This window comes from Papilio xuthus, unplaced genomic scaffold (genome assembly GCF_000836235.2).
Source record: "Papilio xuthus unplaced genomic scaffold, Pxut_1.1 DF824655.1, whole genome shotgun sequence".
NCBI classification, from domain to species: domain Eukaryota; kingdom Metazoa; phylum Arthropoda; class Insecta; order Lepidoptera; family Papilionidae; genus Papilio; species Papilio xuthus.
This window is the reverse complement of record NW_013533994.1, coordinates 1,971,230-1,988,717: the sequence shown is the minus strand read 5'-3', so window position 1 is coordinate 1,988,717 and position 17,488 is coordinate 1,971,230. Positions and strand designations below refer to the sequence as shown.

General features: G+C 35.8%; 1 protein-coding gene across 1 annotated transcript; it reads left to right on the top strand.

Annotated features, from left to right (window-relative positions):
• Positions 1-910: 910 nt before the first annotated feature.
• LOC106127687 (long-chain fatty acid transport protein 4) lies at positions 911-17,184 on the top strand. Its single transcript, XM_013325879.1, has 12 exons — positions 911-1,602; positions 9,266-9,419; positions 9,717-9,957; positions 11,013-11,232; positions 13,561-13,762; positions 14,103-14,236; positions 14,447-14,505; positions 15,111-15,254; positions 15,418-15,491; positions 15,580-15,801; positions 15,879-16,032; positions 16,111-17,184. The coding sequence occupies exons 1-12, from the start codon at positions 1,427-1,429 to the stop codon at positions 16,260-16,262; spliced, it is 1,932 nt and encodes a 643-aa protein (XP_013181333.1). The 5' UTR covers positions 911-1,426; the 3' UTR covers positions 16,263-17,184.
• Positions 17,185-17,488: the final 304 nt, after the last annotated feature.

Here is a 17,488-nt window from a genome sequence, read left to right as displayed (position 1 = left end):
AATCTTATTGATACAGAGACTTTGTCTTAGAAAGCAACGGTAAGTACAATTTATTGATATATTTGTCATACAAATATTATTAAAGACGTTTTAATCTGTTTTCTTGTTAAACATTGATAATAAAAAGAGCAAACAACTTTAACAAGACTTTGTTATAAGTGAAGACTTATTTATTATCTTTTACTACTTTTGCGTTGTTTTTTTTACATTTTAACGATTGTACTAAGGGTGTAATAAAGATCGCTAAATAATGTAACTCTATAATGGCCTGATGTGAATAAAAAAGTAATGTTTTAAAATTTTCAATAAAATAAGAGCGTCTGTTATCAATCTCGGTCACTCTTTCGCAATGTCCCGGCAATTTTATTACTCAACGGAGAAATCAAAGTAATTTTGTTCTAAACGCGATAAAAATACCCAGAAAACATATATAAATACACCATATTTTTCTAATTAAATGTTAGTTTTGCGAATGGATTTTTTCCGTTACGAATATTCTTTTATTGAATCTAAAAGTGTGTAAACGGACGTTCTTTTCGAGGTTCTGCACATGTAGGTAGTTTTAAAAACCCTCTCCGGTTCTAACGACTCGATGCCAGTCGATTGTGGTGAGTATCCTGCATAGAACTGTGATATAGAGTTGGTAAGTCATCTTCCAATATCAATTATATCTAAAGAAAAACGCAGTCTAGGTGACTAGAGACGCGGTCTGCTGAACCCGTTTTTACATCACAGTTGCTGTTAAAAAAATATTTGTACAACCAAAGTTGTGTATCTCGATATTATATGTAAAAACAAAGTTTGCTTAACTTTTTGATAAAAAAGATAGTAAGAGTACGGTTTGGAGTAATAGATAAGATATTATCAATGTCTATAACAATGTTCGCAGTTTATGCTCAACTCAGACTACACAGCGGGCTAGGCTACGGCAGTGTAACAACGTTTGGATTATTTAGCACGTAGAAAACGTGTCGCGGACGATAGAGACCGAGGCTAATTTTTTTTCTACAATTAAACCTCTGCCTTCTTACGAAAATCTTCTTAAATTAACATAAACAAATTCTTTTTACGAAATTGAAAGCTCTGTCAATATTGTTCCACTGAAACGTCACTGTATCCGATACAAAAGGCATCGGTGATGTAAAATTTTGTATAAACGTTTACCCTATATATATTATTTAGCTGTTTTTGTGTGTCGATCCCCGCCTGAGGGATCAGCTGTTGTCCGCGCATGTGCACCTGGCCCCGAGGCGAGCGACGCCATTGACTTGCGTCACGCGACGCATGTCCTTCGCGCATTCACATAGCGTTGTCGGTGGTCGGCAGACGCGTTGGTCCCCGCGGACTGTGCGAGTGTTACTGGCGTTGTTTACTGTTGGCCGCGGCCGGACATACCGCGACGTGTCCCACTGGGACGGTAGCCAGCATGGACGCTATCTTGGCAGCGCTCGTCGCTCTCATGGCACTGGCGGCAGCGATGGCCGCCGTGCTGAGCACCCTCTCCAAAGCTGCGATTTTCGCTCTCCTAGCGGTCGCACCCTGCCTCTACCGATACAGGAAACGCATCTACGTCATTATCAAAACTTTGCCTCGGGATTTGAAGTGAGTATTTTACCTATTTATGTCATTTACATAGAAAAATTTAAGATATGTTTCAAGTGCGTTTATAAATAAAAATTATTTTCTGTATAAATTACGGCGGACTTGCAAGTGAGTTTTTTGTTCAAATAGACTACGAATAAGAGAGATAATGGAACAAATTAATTTCAAACAATGTTTTTTTTGTATTCTTAACGTGTTATTGTGCGCCTTTATGTAACTAATTGCCGAGCCGCTTTCAATCTGCGTTCTAAGAATAATTAATCACTACAAAGCTCACCTTAACGAACATCATAAATTCGAAATTTTCTTATAACGTAGCTTTGATGTTCTGGAACGTAAAATGTAACAAAAAGCAATTATCGAGATAGAGAGTGCTTTAGTATTTAAATATTTAAAAAAATCAAATACTATTCAAGTGACGTTATAAAAGTAAACAGCCGTATCTCATATCGTTTGTAGAGTATAAAAGCGAGCGAGAGTTCAATGTATCCCTCATGATTTTTAAAATAAATAGTAACATCTGCGTACTACTTCCACAAATGGCCTACTAATTGTGTTTGCCTCCTACATTTAATGTACAAATGTGAAAAAATGTGACATTAAAATTTTTGTTTAGGTTATCTTGACGAGGTTATGTGACTATATTTTATAATTTTTATATTTTTTTTTTAGTATTTAAGCAAAAATATTATATTTTAAATTCAGGTAACACTCAATATGTCAATCATTATAGCAGTTCTTCCTATGTCACACAAACACTTCCTTTATACTATTAATATGCGTGGATGTAACGTTTAATGACTCATTGTCACCAATTGGAGACTATTTTGTTTGCAACCCTTTTGGTGCGTGAATTGTGACGGTCAACAATGTACCTATTTTACTTATCATTTAGCAGTATTTTTATTTATCGCATTTAGTAATCGTAATAAGATAATAAATGTCATTGACCTTAGAAGTCTTAAACTCAAAGATGTATGTTTTATTCACGCGTAGTATCATCAGATAATTTAATAGTTTTAACGCATGCGGGCGCTAACGACTAATGAAAACTGTTCAGGGGGTTCAGACAAAGTGCATTCGCTACGAAGTAATTCCATAATGAACTTCAAAAATGTATGGAACCGACAACAACTTTCATTAAGTCATGTGATTGTCGTGCGTCAGTTCTATACAATTTTGAAGTTCGCTATGGAATCGCTTCGAATTGAATGCATTTTGTCTAACCCCGCTGGCATCCGAGCGCTATCGTATGCGGGAACAAGACTCTCGTATCACGCATGCTGTATAACGACCGAGTTTTTGCCTAAAAAAAATTGTGCCCTTGTCGTTGGTTTTACCTAGTTGAGTCACCTCCCTATTATTTCAAAGAGAAATGAGTTTTTTTATAAACAGTTAATAAGTGGAAATCCACGTTAATTTTTATCTGATCACATTAATACCCCTCTGTTACTCACCGAAAAAATACAGATAATATTAAAATTTACTGCTTTTTATATACATTTTTTTATATTTTAATGGTGTTGAAAAAAATTTATTCGTGTAATTACTGATAAAAGGCAACACGATGAATAATGTATGAAATAAACTGAATATTCAAAAACGTCATGACAAATTGTATGTGCTTTATAGATATCCATAAAACTTGTATTTCAAGTAATTACGTCGTTTGTTGTCTTTACAAAACCGTGACGATGTACCGAGATGGTAGGTTTCAGTTTGTTTTAATTTTATTTGTAAGTAGAAGGTACTGAATTTCATGTTTCTACCACCAGAAATATGTGCTGTTAATTAAAAATATACACGTAGACATCAAAATGAGACGGACTTAGTTGTATGTTTAATGCTCATTGAATGTATTCAATGTTCATTATATTTATTGTTCACCTCTATCGGCAATAAACCTCTTTGTTCCATTGATAATTTTAATAAATAATCTGTATTATTAAATCAAGATTAAATAAACAATAGTTATCTGTGACTTTTATATCTGTAGGAAAGTACAGATACGATATAAGGCGCGAAAATAATGCATTTTAAAATCGTAACACAACTTGAGGTAACGGACACTTATATATGTAACATTTTTTTTATTATTAAAAACCTAACCTCTAACACGTAACTGGAAAAAAAATGGTTTCGACTATTTTCATTTTATTTAATCTTCGTACATTTTTCTGTGTGCAATAAATTTTATATTAGTTTTTCTATTATGCGTTGATAATAGAAAATAGGCGGGTGTGTTTATAACAAATAAAAACTTTACTATTTATAGCATAATAAAATGTTTAACTTGTCAGATTTCTATATCAGAGCACCCTTGGTGTTGTAGGAAATCGTAGTAGTGCTAACATAGCGTATTATGATAAAATAAAATATATAATAAACGCGTCTATGCCAAAACATTTGCGTTCAGGAAAGTCTACTCGACTAGGTTGAACTATGATTCTAGCAAACTATTATCTTTAAATTTATGACAAGTTGTACAGCCGTGTAAAATTAAAGATGACAAATTGTAATTTTTTTGTCAATTCTTTAATAGAGCGTTAGTATTTGATCTCTTTTGTTTAGTCGCTTTAAGTCTCTGAGTTCCGTAGAGTATAGTAGAGTATCATCATCAGCTCACTATACGTCCCCACCGAGGGGCTCGGAGCCTACCCTAAGTTAAGGGTGATTAGGCCATAGTCAACCACGCTGGCCAAGTGCGGGTTGGTTGAATTCACACATATCTTTGAATTTCTTCTCAGATATGTGCAGGTTGCATCACGATGTTTTCCTTCACCGTAAGAACGTCGGATGAATGTACATATGCAAATCGGAAATCGAAAAACACATTGGTACATGGCGGGATTTTACCAACAAATATAAATACGAGTCGTAAAGCATCTAAAGTAAAAAATACACATGTCAATGGCAAGACGACTATATCTTATTTATGTATTTACTTTCTATAATCAGACATATAAAATAAATATGCGCATCGTAAAAATAATTTGTAATATCTATTAATTTGCTTTTTAAATTCGCCAAATCTCAACGTTTCAATGATAATATTAAGGTCGTATTTTATTGAAATTGCTCATTGTATGTACATAGTCTAAACAACGTCCTTTCCTGTGCATTATACACAAACAACTAGCGTAACCGAAAAATCAGACCGTATACCTGGTTCGACCGTTTTTACACGGTTTATACTACTATTACTACGGGATACCAACGGGACGGGTACTGATATGACAGAAAAGTTTAAATATGTATTCTTTGCCACCCAGTTGAAGCTGGGGCGGGTTGGCCCAATAATTATCTGGTTAACTTTGGTACAGATTGATATTGACCTAAAGATAGACGAAACGTAGCAGTGTTCTTTAGTTCGGTCAGAATCAAATAATTAAAATTAAAATTACTAACCTAATATTCGTTATCATGGTCTACCTACCTATTGTAGGTTATTCTGTTTATACTGTTAGGAAGAAAGTGCAAAAATGAGCCAGTATTACTAACTCAACACTAGCCTTACTAAAATGTCGACGTTTCTCTCCCCTGACTATTCATTCTGACACTGGACTTTGTAACGAAAGCACGTCATTCGCGTCAAAGGATTCTAACAAATAATGTCTAAAAATACTAACAGTTCACGGCGCCTGTCTGGCGAATTTAAATCAAATAACATTGCAGTCGACTTGTCCAAAAACATAACTGATGGGGTTGTTATGTAAAAATGTTGGCAGGCGTTATTGCGTTTATGGACCTAATGCTTTGCTGGCAGTAGCCGGTAGCAGAGGGTAGCGTAAGTTCGACCCTGACCGGGGTAGCGTGGCGCGACCGCCGACAGTCGCACATCGATCGCTTACCCCCTGCCCTCCGCAGCAACCCCTCAAGCGCCCATAGCCCTCGACAATATTTAAACTTAATCGATCAACTAACTTAAACCTGTATTACTCTACTAACCTATTCAATAAAATGGGTCTAGATATACGTCTATTTACAAATAAGTTTTAGACACTTTAAGTGACCGATACAAAATAATGATTGAAAAACTAATTTTTAATTAATATATTATGAGGATATAGTTATGTTTGTTACGCATAATTCTATTGTTGTTTATTGCTTGAAATATTATCATTGTTTTAAAATAAAAAAAGCATTAGATGTAATATGTAAAGCTGACTAAAAACATCCAAGAAGAGTTTTAAAAAACTTGATTATGTACAAAAGTTACACTCGAAAGTTTTTAGGCTCATTATTTCAAAAGATGCACATAGAACGGTCAAAGACCCATAAACCCATAATCGGCGGTCACCGGAGCGTGACGTCACGGCTTTTGGTAGAGTTGTTTGTTTTAAATAGAAGCGGCACTCGAAGTATTGGTCGACTTATACTGTATACTCAAAAATCTGTTATAAAATATTACATCCGTTCATCTCACTTGTTATAGCTAACTAGAGGTTTAACGAAAGGCTTTTAATTAAAAATAAATATTAACATTTTTAAAATTAAAAAAAATCTATATTTTTGCAAGATTCACATAATCCAATTTTTTCTATACGATACTTAATTGTAATAGAATGGGTAGCTTAAACCTGTTTCCACTTCTTTAGTTGCGTGAACTCCAAGGTTCGAGTACCCCGGATGTCCCAGAGACGAATAAAAAAGTGTAAATAAACGTGTTTCCTGGAATTTTGTCTGCGTAATGTTCAAATTTGAATAACATATAAACATATAACTAAGATATATTATCCCTTTCATTCTAACATTTAGTTTTTCTCATTTACTTAGTAATGCCCTGGGACTTGTGTACAAGTTTCGACGGGGCCTTGCTCTACAAACTATTTATATTTCAAGGCCTTTGCTAGCACATATGGATAAAAAAGTCAAGTTTACAGATGAAGAATACAGATGTATTATACATTATCGATAAATATTTTCCTATTTATAAGGACTATACTTTTGCGTACAACTGTGTCATTGGTCCTAATAGAGATAAAAAAATTACATTTGACAAGTTCATGCTTTTATTGAATTATTGAATATTGAATTTTCGAATATTTCATAGTTTAATATTCTATTTGTTAATTAATTATTTAGGATTTATTTAAGGATTTATTGCTATGATATCGAGCGGATATTGAATTGCGTACTTTAAATTAGCGTAGCGAGTTCTGAAACGCGAGTACATATTGAGGTGGAGCGGGTTATTTTCGTATTGAACTTTACCCGGAGTTCGTTGCTTGTTGACGTTAGATCTTTTTTGAATTAAACTTTACTAAGAGATTCCGATGTTTTATGGTAAATATATAGAGCTATAAAGAAAATAATTATGATAATTTTGTCTATTGTGAAATAAAAAATAAGCTATTTTATTTATACAACAATTGTTTATGTGACTGTACTGTTTTTTTTGTAATGTTCGTTTTATCCAGTTGTACAATCACTTCAAAAAATATTTTAAAAATAAAGGTGGCCATTCAAATAACGCAAACTGTTTTTAAACAATCGAAAAAGTTCCGATGCACCCTGTAATCGGTACATTGAACTTACTTAGATGATGCTTTAAAATCTAAGCACGTATCATCACTTTTATTTAAGTAAACCTTAAAGCTTGAATGAATCATTTATTTTGTGAGTTTTCACTGCTGGAACACTCATACAAAACACACCCATTTATGAAAATATTTCTACATAGCAGTCGCTTGCGCCTCCGACCCCGCGAATATAAAAAAATCTTAATTAATATTAAATTTCATCCAGATCCGTTCAGCCGAATTGGCTACGTCATAACGAACATACATCCTAACTTTTGCATTTATAATTAGTATTAATAGTTATAATTTATATACCTTTAGGAATAATTTAAAAAATTTAATTTAAATTTAAAGAAAGTATTTGATAAAAAATTAAACAGCCACTAAGAAAGAAATAAACTTTATAAAACAAGTAAGTATATTTCTCTAAGTATATTTACTAAAAAAGTTGTTCACGTTGAAGATGAAAAGTGAAAAAATAATTACCGTTCAATCTTAGCGGTAGTTTGAGTGTAATTATTACTTAATTATCTTATGGCGTGTAATTTTTTATGGCTACACTGCAATTATTTACCTGACCGATATTTATTACTGACTATTCGTCCAGTTTCCACTCTCGTCCTTACATATCCAATTTACAATTATTTTAATTACATATAGATACTTTGTATGAAATTGTGTACAAACATTATTCGATCACTCTCTATACAATAAACCATTTTTTTCGGTTATTTCGATTCCTATCGCGGTCTTTAGTCTACGGAGGAGAGGACACAGAGAAAAAGAATTTTTTGAAAAAGATTGATTTGTCAGCGACCAGAGGGGGTCCCTATCCTCTTCCCATTTCCATCCTTTCCTTATAAGAAACGTGGATAAAAATGATGCCTTCGGTACATTCATCTCTTTGTACTCAGAATTGATTGCAGCAGTCGAGCCGGCCCATTGCTACGTCATATTGTATTCCTTTTAAAGAGATATACTATTTTGGCGGATAATTTTTGGGTAAATATTGTTATTAATATACAGATACAGAGCTTCTTTAGTGTAATCTATTGCATTTCTATAGTGTGATAAATTGCAGTAGGCGCAAGGCTCTTTCTTCTTCATTTAATTATAGGATTAGAGGTTCAGTTGCGTCAGCACACGTAATGCCGCGCCGGCTGACTGCTGCCCACCGCATTGCTGTAGAATTTAAATCGAACGATAAAAAAATTACATTACGCCTGTATTACGGTGGATTTTCCAACATAACCAGAACAAAACGTTTTGTTTCTGTGTGTGTATTTGGATGCGGAGTAATTTTAACATATCTACCAAACACAACAGATAAAATTGGTGTAAGATCGTTAGATGTTAGCTAATGTAAATACTATTATAAAATATACTGCACTGTTTTTACCAGTAATGTTAATTCAAGTACAATATACTAGTAATATAGATGTTATTCACATTCGCTGGACCACAGTAATTTTATTTAGAAAAACAGTATAGTTTGTAGAAAACGAGGATAATAGCAAAGATATGGTATAGTGCCAACAGAGATTTCATATTTTATTCACGTATAAAAGCGAAATATGAATTACTGTTTCTATTTTTCCCGAGATCTAGTTTACAATATTATCTAGTTGTACGTCATGATAAGAGTTATTGATTGATAAAATCAATACACGATTCCTACAGCCGGCTTGTTCACATGTCCTGCGTATTGTTACATACAAATGAAAATCGACTTACCTACACTGCACATAAGTATGGGAATCGTATGAAAATTATCATGAATTGCGCATTTTGATATTTTTCTTTTATAAATATTTAACGCAAACAACAGAATTACGCCGCAAATATTCTATTTTTTTTATAAATGAACGCATTCTCTTTAATTTTTTAAGAAATGATTTGCTTTTAATTTTCTTATACTTGTAAATATTGTGTAAAGTAAACTTTTCATTTAAGTATCCCTAATATAATCATCTTTAAAATGATTTAATTTACATCTTTCTTTTAAATAAAAATTGCAGAAGTAACAATTCTATTTAAAAAAAAAAGAACTCAGAGGCTTATTTGTTCTACATGAATAACCCACTTATTCTTTGACATAAATTGTTTTATTCTATGATCAAAGACAAATGTGTTGTTGACAGATTCCTATGGCGGTACACAAATGGAATCATCAGGTCGAAGCGCTGGGGCCGGCAGAACGCCACCGTGGCGGAGTTATTCACACAGAGGGCGCTCCGGTGCCCCGACGCACCTTGCTTCATAGTTGTCGATGACCGCACATGGACATTTAAACAGGTCGAGTATTTTCTTGTATTCTAAAAGTCGCTTGGTGAAAGAGCTCTATAGGATCTATGCTTTCCATTTTCATTCTACCTACATATTATACAATTTTTCTTTGCAAAAGTTCACGATTAGTATTAATTGTTGTAATGTAGTGATTTTAAAGTTTTATAAAGCCCTCATGTAAATGACGAAAAGAGAAACCTTCTGTTTTAATCGTTTAATGAAATTAACCAGCATTAAAATTAAATTGCTAAAAAACGGGGTTATAACAATGAATAAGGTAGAGTTGAATGTAATTAAAATTTGTAGATGGCGGAAAAGTCAAATCAAGTGGCCCGTGTTATGCAAGAGCACGTTGGTTTGAAGCGTGGCGATGTGGTCTGCGTGTTTATGCCCAACTGCGGCGAGTATGTGTGGTCGTGGCTGGGCATGGCCAAGGTTGGCGCGGTGTCGGCGCTCATCAACAGCAACCTGCGCCACAAGCCGCTGCTGCACTGCATACAGGTGGCAAAGGCAAAGGCTATCATTTTCTCCGACAGCCTGGCCGGAGGTATATACAAACTATTATAATTCATTACCTGTCGCCCGCGACTCTAACCGCGTGGAATTAAATAGAAACATCATTAGTAGCTTATTATTCTTTCAGACTATGTTCTATATGTATGCCAAATTTCATCGCGATCCGTTCAGCCGTTCTGGGGATACTTTCAAACAAACATCCATCCATCCAACATTTCTGGGGATACCTTCAAACAAACATCCATCCATCCAACATTCGCATTTATAATATTAGTAAGATTTTTCGTCTTTAACTCTGTTGATGTCGTCACATCGTTGGAAAGCGAAAATACGTTAGTATATCTCAAAACAGTCGCTAAATATTCCAAAATGTAGAAATATGAATGTCCATTTAAGGGGCATAGGAGTTCGATACTTAATATTTAATTAGTATTCGATCGAACAAATAATCGAATATATACATGTAATTTTATATTATGCGGAAATAAATTTATATTAAATTGTATGGCGTGGGTTATAATCTAGTGACATGTGATTATGAACAGGAAAATGAAGAATAAACAATGTTTTTGTTATACTTGATGTTGTATGCATTAAAAAAAATGTAGTTAAATCGTCCTTATGAGACTTTAGAAATTGTGCAATATCGATATTCAAACGCGTGTTATTGTCGTTGCATTTACAAACAATGGAAGTTAACGAACTGAAAACAGAATGCTAAAGGTTATTACGGTGGACAATGTATTTATCAAAATAAATATTTTAAACAATTCAGCCTGTTATTGGTATGTCATGAAGAAGATAGCATTAACCAAAACTAAACTACCAAAAACGCCGAGTTACATTATCTTACTTTTTACTAATTATGGATGTTTGTTAGAAGGGTCTCTAGAACGGCTACAAAGATCTCTCTGAAATTTGCCATAGATGTAGAAAATATCCTAGGAGAACGCATAGGCTATTATTATTAAGCTTTTTTTTTTAATCCGCGCGGACGGAGTGGCGGGCGACAGCTATTACCAAATAACTTAAGAAATAAATAAAGCGTTCCTTATTCTGTCATTTAGATTCTGATTTGTTTAACAGCAATAGACGAAGTCCGAGACCAACTACCGGCGGAACTGAAGCTGTTCCAATTGTACGGTGAATGTGGAGCCGGCGTGATTGATTTCGGCGCCGAGATGGAGAAGCATCCCCCAGAGTACCCGGTGGTGGTCGACAAGCCTCAGTACAAAGACACGTTGCTGTACATCTACACGTCGGGAACCACTGGCATGCCTAAAGCCGCTGTGCTGCCCAACTCTAAGTAAGGAAATATAGCAAAAAGTTCTATAGTGCAAGGCGCTTGCGTTGGCACGTCAGAAACAAGAGTACTCTAATAACCGATGTGCCAGGTCAAATGTACGCGCTTGGGTTGTCAATCAGGCAAAATAATACTCTTGTTCCTGACTCCTGATGTCTCAAATCAAGTATCAGATATTATAATTTACACGAACTCCGTAGAAGATTACTGTTTAGGTACAAATAGGGATTGGGTTTGTTTTGCTAACCATACCAATCCACAATAATACGCGTATAGTAAGAACTAGATAATAAGAATACCAATAAGGGAACATACCCATACTACGTGAACTATCGTTTTTGTTTTTTCGACCCCCTCCCTCCCCTCGGTGACCATTCGTAGTATATGCCAAGACTCCTGCCCTCTCCCCCTTTAGTTTTTACGTAGTAATTCATAATTATGATTTATAACCATTTCACAGGCAAAAATTCTTTTGCATGAATACTTAAATTACTAGTGAATTATGTATTATGAAAAAGAACAACTAACGACTACGTGACAAAAACCTGAACCACCCCCCCCCCCGTGACTGACTGTAGTATTTTAAAGACGCCCCCCCCCCCAAACGGGTCACGTAACATGGGTACGTTCCCTAAGATACATCTTTACATGTAATATGGTTATTTCAACATAATTTATTTGAAATGTAATGTGATTATAGTTAATATTTAAAAGTGTTAATCGCGAACTTTTTATCGCTTCCATTTGTTTTAATAAATTGCGGACTATTGTAGTTTGAATGATATCAAATAACGACCCAAATAACTCGGTATCAACACATTGCGTATTGCGCAGTCCGCGCCTTTTTCGAACGCTGAACTTCTGTGTTCAAAATGAACTTTGAGTTCAACGTGGACTTTGAGTTTGACCTTTATCCAATGAATTGCAATCAAATTGCGTTATCTGATTAATTTCAGTTTGATTATTGTTTTGAGAAGTGTTTCATGCGGTGACGTCACGAGTTGCCACGCGGTAAAACAAAACGTACTACGGCTATTTTTGCCTCCACTTGGGAACAAAGGGTTTATTTTTATCTAATGAATTGCAATGTGATTACATTGTGTCGAACATCATTTCTGGCACAGAAATACAGTGATAGCTTTTAATGATGATTTATATTAAGTGTACCTATTTATGTCACATACAGCCAAACTGTTTAAGTATGCGTATTTATATTACATTCAACAAAACTATTAAAACATTAAAATATCGTTTAAACTGGTGGAATATTTCTAGAAAATGCGTTCGTGGATGCCTTTGTTGTTCCAAAACTACTCGTCGTTTTTACAAGATCATATAATATTAATATTAACTATGAATTTCTGAAATGAAAATCTTCGCTTACGTAACTAAGTAAAATAAATTTGTAATATAATTTTTTTTTTGTTTTATGCTCATGATTGATACATCGAAACTTTTTGCCAAATAATACAACGCAGAAAAAATAATAATTATAGTAACATTGAAATATATTCAAATAAATTATACTTAGCAATAGAATAATATCCAAAATTGTCGTGTATAATAAAAACTTTGTTAGGTACAATTGGTTTTGGTAATTTAATAGACATCTGTCTAAAATTTAAATATTAGCTTAGGCTTTTAATTTTAACATTCATATAAATTTTAACTTAAAATTTGTGTGTTCTATAATTTAGTAAATAACGGACTAAAGAACTTATTTACCTTCACCTTTAAAAATCTTTTACAAGTTATCTCTAAATTACTTCGGGAAGGAGACAAAAATTTGTTTTCATATAGTTGTTAGGACAGTGCAATTTCAACTAACAGTGGTAGAGCCCGCTTTAACATCTTCGCAAGAATTTTCCCGGCTCGCTCGGTGAAATACCACGATCACACAGAAGACAGGCGTGAATTCCGCGTTTCGTCTGAAGAGTGGGCGTCCCGCAGGCCTAATTTAGTCCTCTTTCCCTTCCTACCCTTTTTCTTATAAGGAAAGGATAGGAAGTGGAAGTGGACTTTCTGGATGGGAGGATGCATTGAAATGTTTTCATTCTGTGCATCCTCTCCTCCTGAGTATAGTTTTGTACCTGATAGTTGTAGGGGCTTTGTTTGCAACTCCACGACTAGTCCGTACTGTAAAAATGATATGGACTTACTCCAGCCCAGATTTTTTTATATATTTCGAGGTGGCAAACTATCAAGCGGCCACCTGAACGCATCAGACTATGCGGAATTACTTACACTTGACGCCTGTACTCTGTGGTCGTGGTATGTTGGGGTCTAACACTGTCAAAGTTTCGTTATTTAAAAAGAACGCGTTTCTGTCAGGTATTTGCTGGTGGTAGTAGCGACGGTTCATATGCTGGGTCTGCGAAGCTCTGACCGGCTATACAACCCGCTGCCACTGTACCACACGGCAGGCGGTCTGGTGGGCACCGGCGCTGCGCTCGTCGACGGCATACCCTCCGTACTGCGCGCCAAGTTCTCCGGCTCCAACTACTGGACGGACTGCATCAAGTATCAGTGCACGGTCAGTAATACAACGGCTATTGTAGGTTTAACGAATAACAAAACGCATCTTAATATCATCATCAGCTAACTGTGTGTCCCCTCTGATGGACTTGGAGCCTACCCTAAGTTAGGGATGACTAGGCAACAGTCAATATCCATACTAATAGTTAAGAAGCTATTTAAACTGCGCCGTACTGGTGGTAGTACCCCAACGCCTCCTACTCGGTTGACAAAGGATATCGCTGCTGCATCGCCAAGGTGATGTTACCTTAAAATTTTGAAAACTGCTTCGGCTCTGACATAGTTACTGTTACGTAGTTATATGTGAGTGTTTATTTGGTTGTGTTGTTTGTCTTCAGGTGGCGCAGTACATCGGTGAGATGTGCCGCTACCTGCTGGCGCAGCCACCGCGGCCGACAGACTCGCAGCACCGAGTCCGCATCATGGTCGGCAACGGCATGCGCCCCGCAATATGGCAGCAGATGGTCGACAGGTACACAATGACAACGCTATCTATGTCAATATGGCTAGAAGAGTATTCTTTTTTAATCCGTAGTTATTTGGTTCAAAATAAGTACGAAAAGTGTGTATTGTTTATTTAGAATTGACCCAAATACTAAATGATATGCTTAAATAATTGTATAGATTGTGTAAACAGACGGCATTGTTGTAATCATTACAAATGTTAATTGTCTTTATTTAGGTTCAAAGTGCCCCAGATAAATGAAATCTACGGCGCTACAGAGGGCAACGCAAATATCAGTGAGTTATTTATTCACATTAATGTTATAACCATAAAATATAACTAATCACTTATTTTGACTTTGATAAAATATTTTAGAATCTATCTGCGAAGACTACGAAAAACAACAGTCTGAATTCTTTAATACTGACCATATTCACTGCCGATACACCTGAACAAAAATCTTGTTAATCTCATTTGCTTTAAAAACAGAGGCAAGAAATGTTTTATGTATAATAGGTGTTCGTCAGTTGAAACTCGTAGTTAACTTACGATAGACACTTCCCCAACAATCAATCGTGTTATTATAGCAAAATGTAAACATTTCGCCGCAAGGTATAAACTATTTGATAATGAAGATGAAGATAATTTATAATCAGCAAACAGAATTCAAATATTTTTACATTTATATTATTCATTGTACCTATGCAATGACATGATGAAGAGCTTACAATAGCCACCATAAGAAACAGAATTGAAGTTGTATTATATATTTAACTTATCTGTGTTACCAAATTTAAGGAATATATTTGTTTATGACGATTGATAGATCGTTTATAACACTCGAAAATCGGCAACAAAATGTGTATATTATATATTTATGAAATTTAATTGTGTACTGCAGTAAACGTGGACAATAAGGTGGGCGCGGTGGGCTTCCTGCCGCAGCTGGTGCCCACCTTCCTGCACCCCATCGCACTCGTCCGCACAGACGAGCAGGGCCAGCTGATGCGCGGCCCCGACGGCTACTGCGTGCGCTGTCAGCCCAGTGAGATTCTTTTCATACTTGCAAGAACGCAAATATCTTAGCCACTACGATGGCAGCGTAACCTGTGTACCGATCAAATCGTAGTTCATCTTCGATAGAAGTAGATCTATCTATAATTATTATAATATTACAAAATTTAAAACTACAATTCTGATGTCCACAGATGAGCCGGGCATGTTCATAGGACTGATTGCACAGGGCAACGCCTCCAGAGAGTACTACGGATATGTTGACAAGGTATGTACCCTGTCGTGTGCGTGATGTGTGAAGTATGGTTTATATAAATCTCGAGACATTATGAATAAATCTGAATGTGTGGATGCAGAGCGACAGCAACAAGAAGTTGGTTCGCGACGTGTTTTGCGCTGGTGACGCGGCCTTCGTGAGCGGCGACATCTTGGTGGCGGACGAGCTCGGCTACCTGTACTTCCGCGACCGCACCGGCGACACCTACAAGTGGAAGGGGGAGAACGTCGCCACTGCCGAGGTCGAGGACGCGCTCATCGCAGCACTCGCGCGCCGCGACTGCGTCGTCTACGGCGTCTCGGTGTGTATTAATACGATCAGGAAGAACGATTCCTGTTAATGTTTATTTTGATTTTTGATTATGTGTTTGGTGTGCAGATCCCGCAGACGGAGGGACGCGCGGGCATGGCGGCTATCGCGGACCCTGAGCGCTCGTTGGACCTCGGCAAGCTGGCGCGCGACCTCGATCTCTCGCTGCCATCTTACGCGCGACCGCTCTTCCTGCGCATCATGAACGACATCGAGATCACTGGTCAGTCACTGCATGTGCAAAAACAACTCTACTTGAGCCAAGTAACACGTTACTTCTACTGGTATTATTGTTTAACAGGTACGTTCAAACTAAAAAAGCTGCAGTACCAGAAGGAGGGCTTTGATCCTGACGTGATAAAGGACCCGCTGTACTTCCGCGCGGGCGCAGACTTCGTGCCGATCACCTCGCAGCTGTTCAATGACATATGCAACGGTAGAGTGAAGCTATAAACTGAGGGAGACCTCGTCCCCCGCCGCAGCGCGCCGCCCCCGCACGTGTCCGTCATACTGCGTGCGCCATCTAGTGACGTGTCCTACGAACTAATGTGCGGTGACGACGTCATAACAATTTTATTGTTACAATCGAATATAGTACACAATAATTTTATTCTCACTCTTGGGTTTAGTAAAATCATTGGGACGTTCAAACCAAATAAATGTGATGTTAACCATAATGTATTTATTATCATTTATATATGGTCCAAGACCATAAAAAATGGATGTGGATGTGCAAAAGTGATAAATATTGATGGTTATAGTTAGAAAAGGTAATGACAAATTGGAAATGACAGGTTGGAATAGAGGATTCAATCGGTCTGGGTGGTTGAGGAATTTTTTCAAGACAATACAATTTAAGGTTAACTTTCGTATATTTTGACTTTATTGCCAACAATATATTTCAAGACACACTAAGCTAGTTCTTCAATTTTTAAAAACCAAGTTCAATTGTTAGAAGTATATACAATTTCATAGACAGTCCGTAAGAAATAAGCGATTTTTGTAACTCTGATTATTCCTTGAAAAAACATTTCTATAGTATATCTGTCGATCGATAAATTTTTACTAACATTTCATATTTAAATTTATCCCAGTAATTGAAGATTTCAAATATCGTAGTTTGAGTTTAGATGCGACCCTTTTTGACAAAATCGTAGTAAAACATTCCGCGTTCTAGTCTCATAAGCTTTTCTTTGTAAGGTTCCTACCGGGTTAATTTTACTAGCGTTGTTTATCCAATTTCTTTTTTATATATTATGGTGACGTAGATAGCGAATATCTTATTATTTGTGCCTTGTTGTAAGGACGGCATTGTAGATTTGCGTATTTTATTGCTCCTAAATTACATTGTAAGTTGTAAATAAACACGTTAAAATACAAATTTGTTTTCTTTCCTGCATATAACCTACATTAAAATAATCTACTTCAAATTCGCAACTGGATATTTGCTTTGTCAGTACAAGCAAGCGTGCATTCAAGTATTAAAACGCTGATTGAGTCTGTGATTTGTTTTTGTTGTGCGGCAATGAAACCCACCACTAAAAACAATTCGTTAAAAAAGGGATACTTAAAAACTGAATTTATGTTGCATTTGGCATTAAATGAAACAATTTTTAAATTAAATATACATTTATTTCATACGAAAAATAAATAACATCATTGAAAAATACTTAACATAA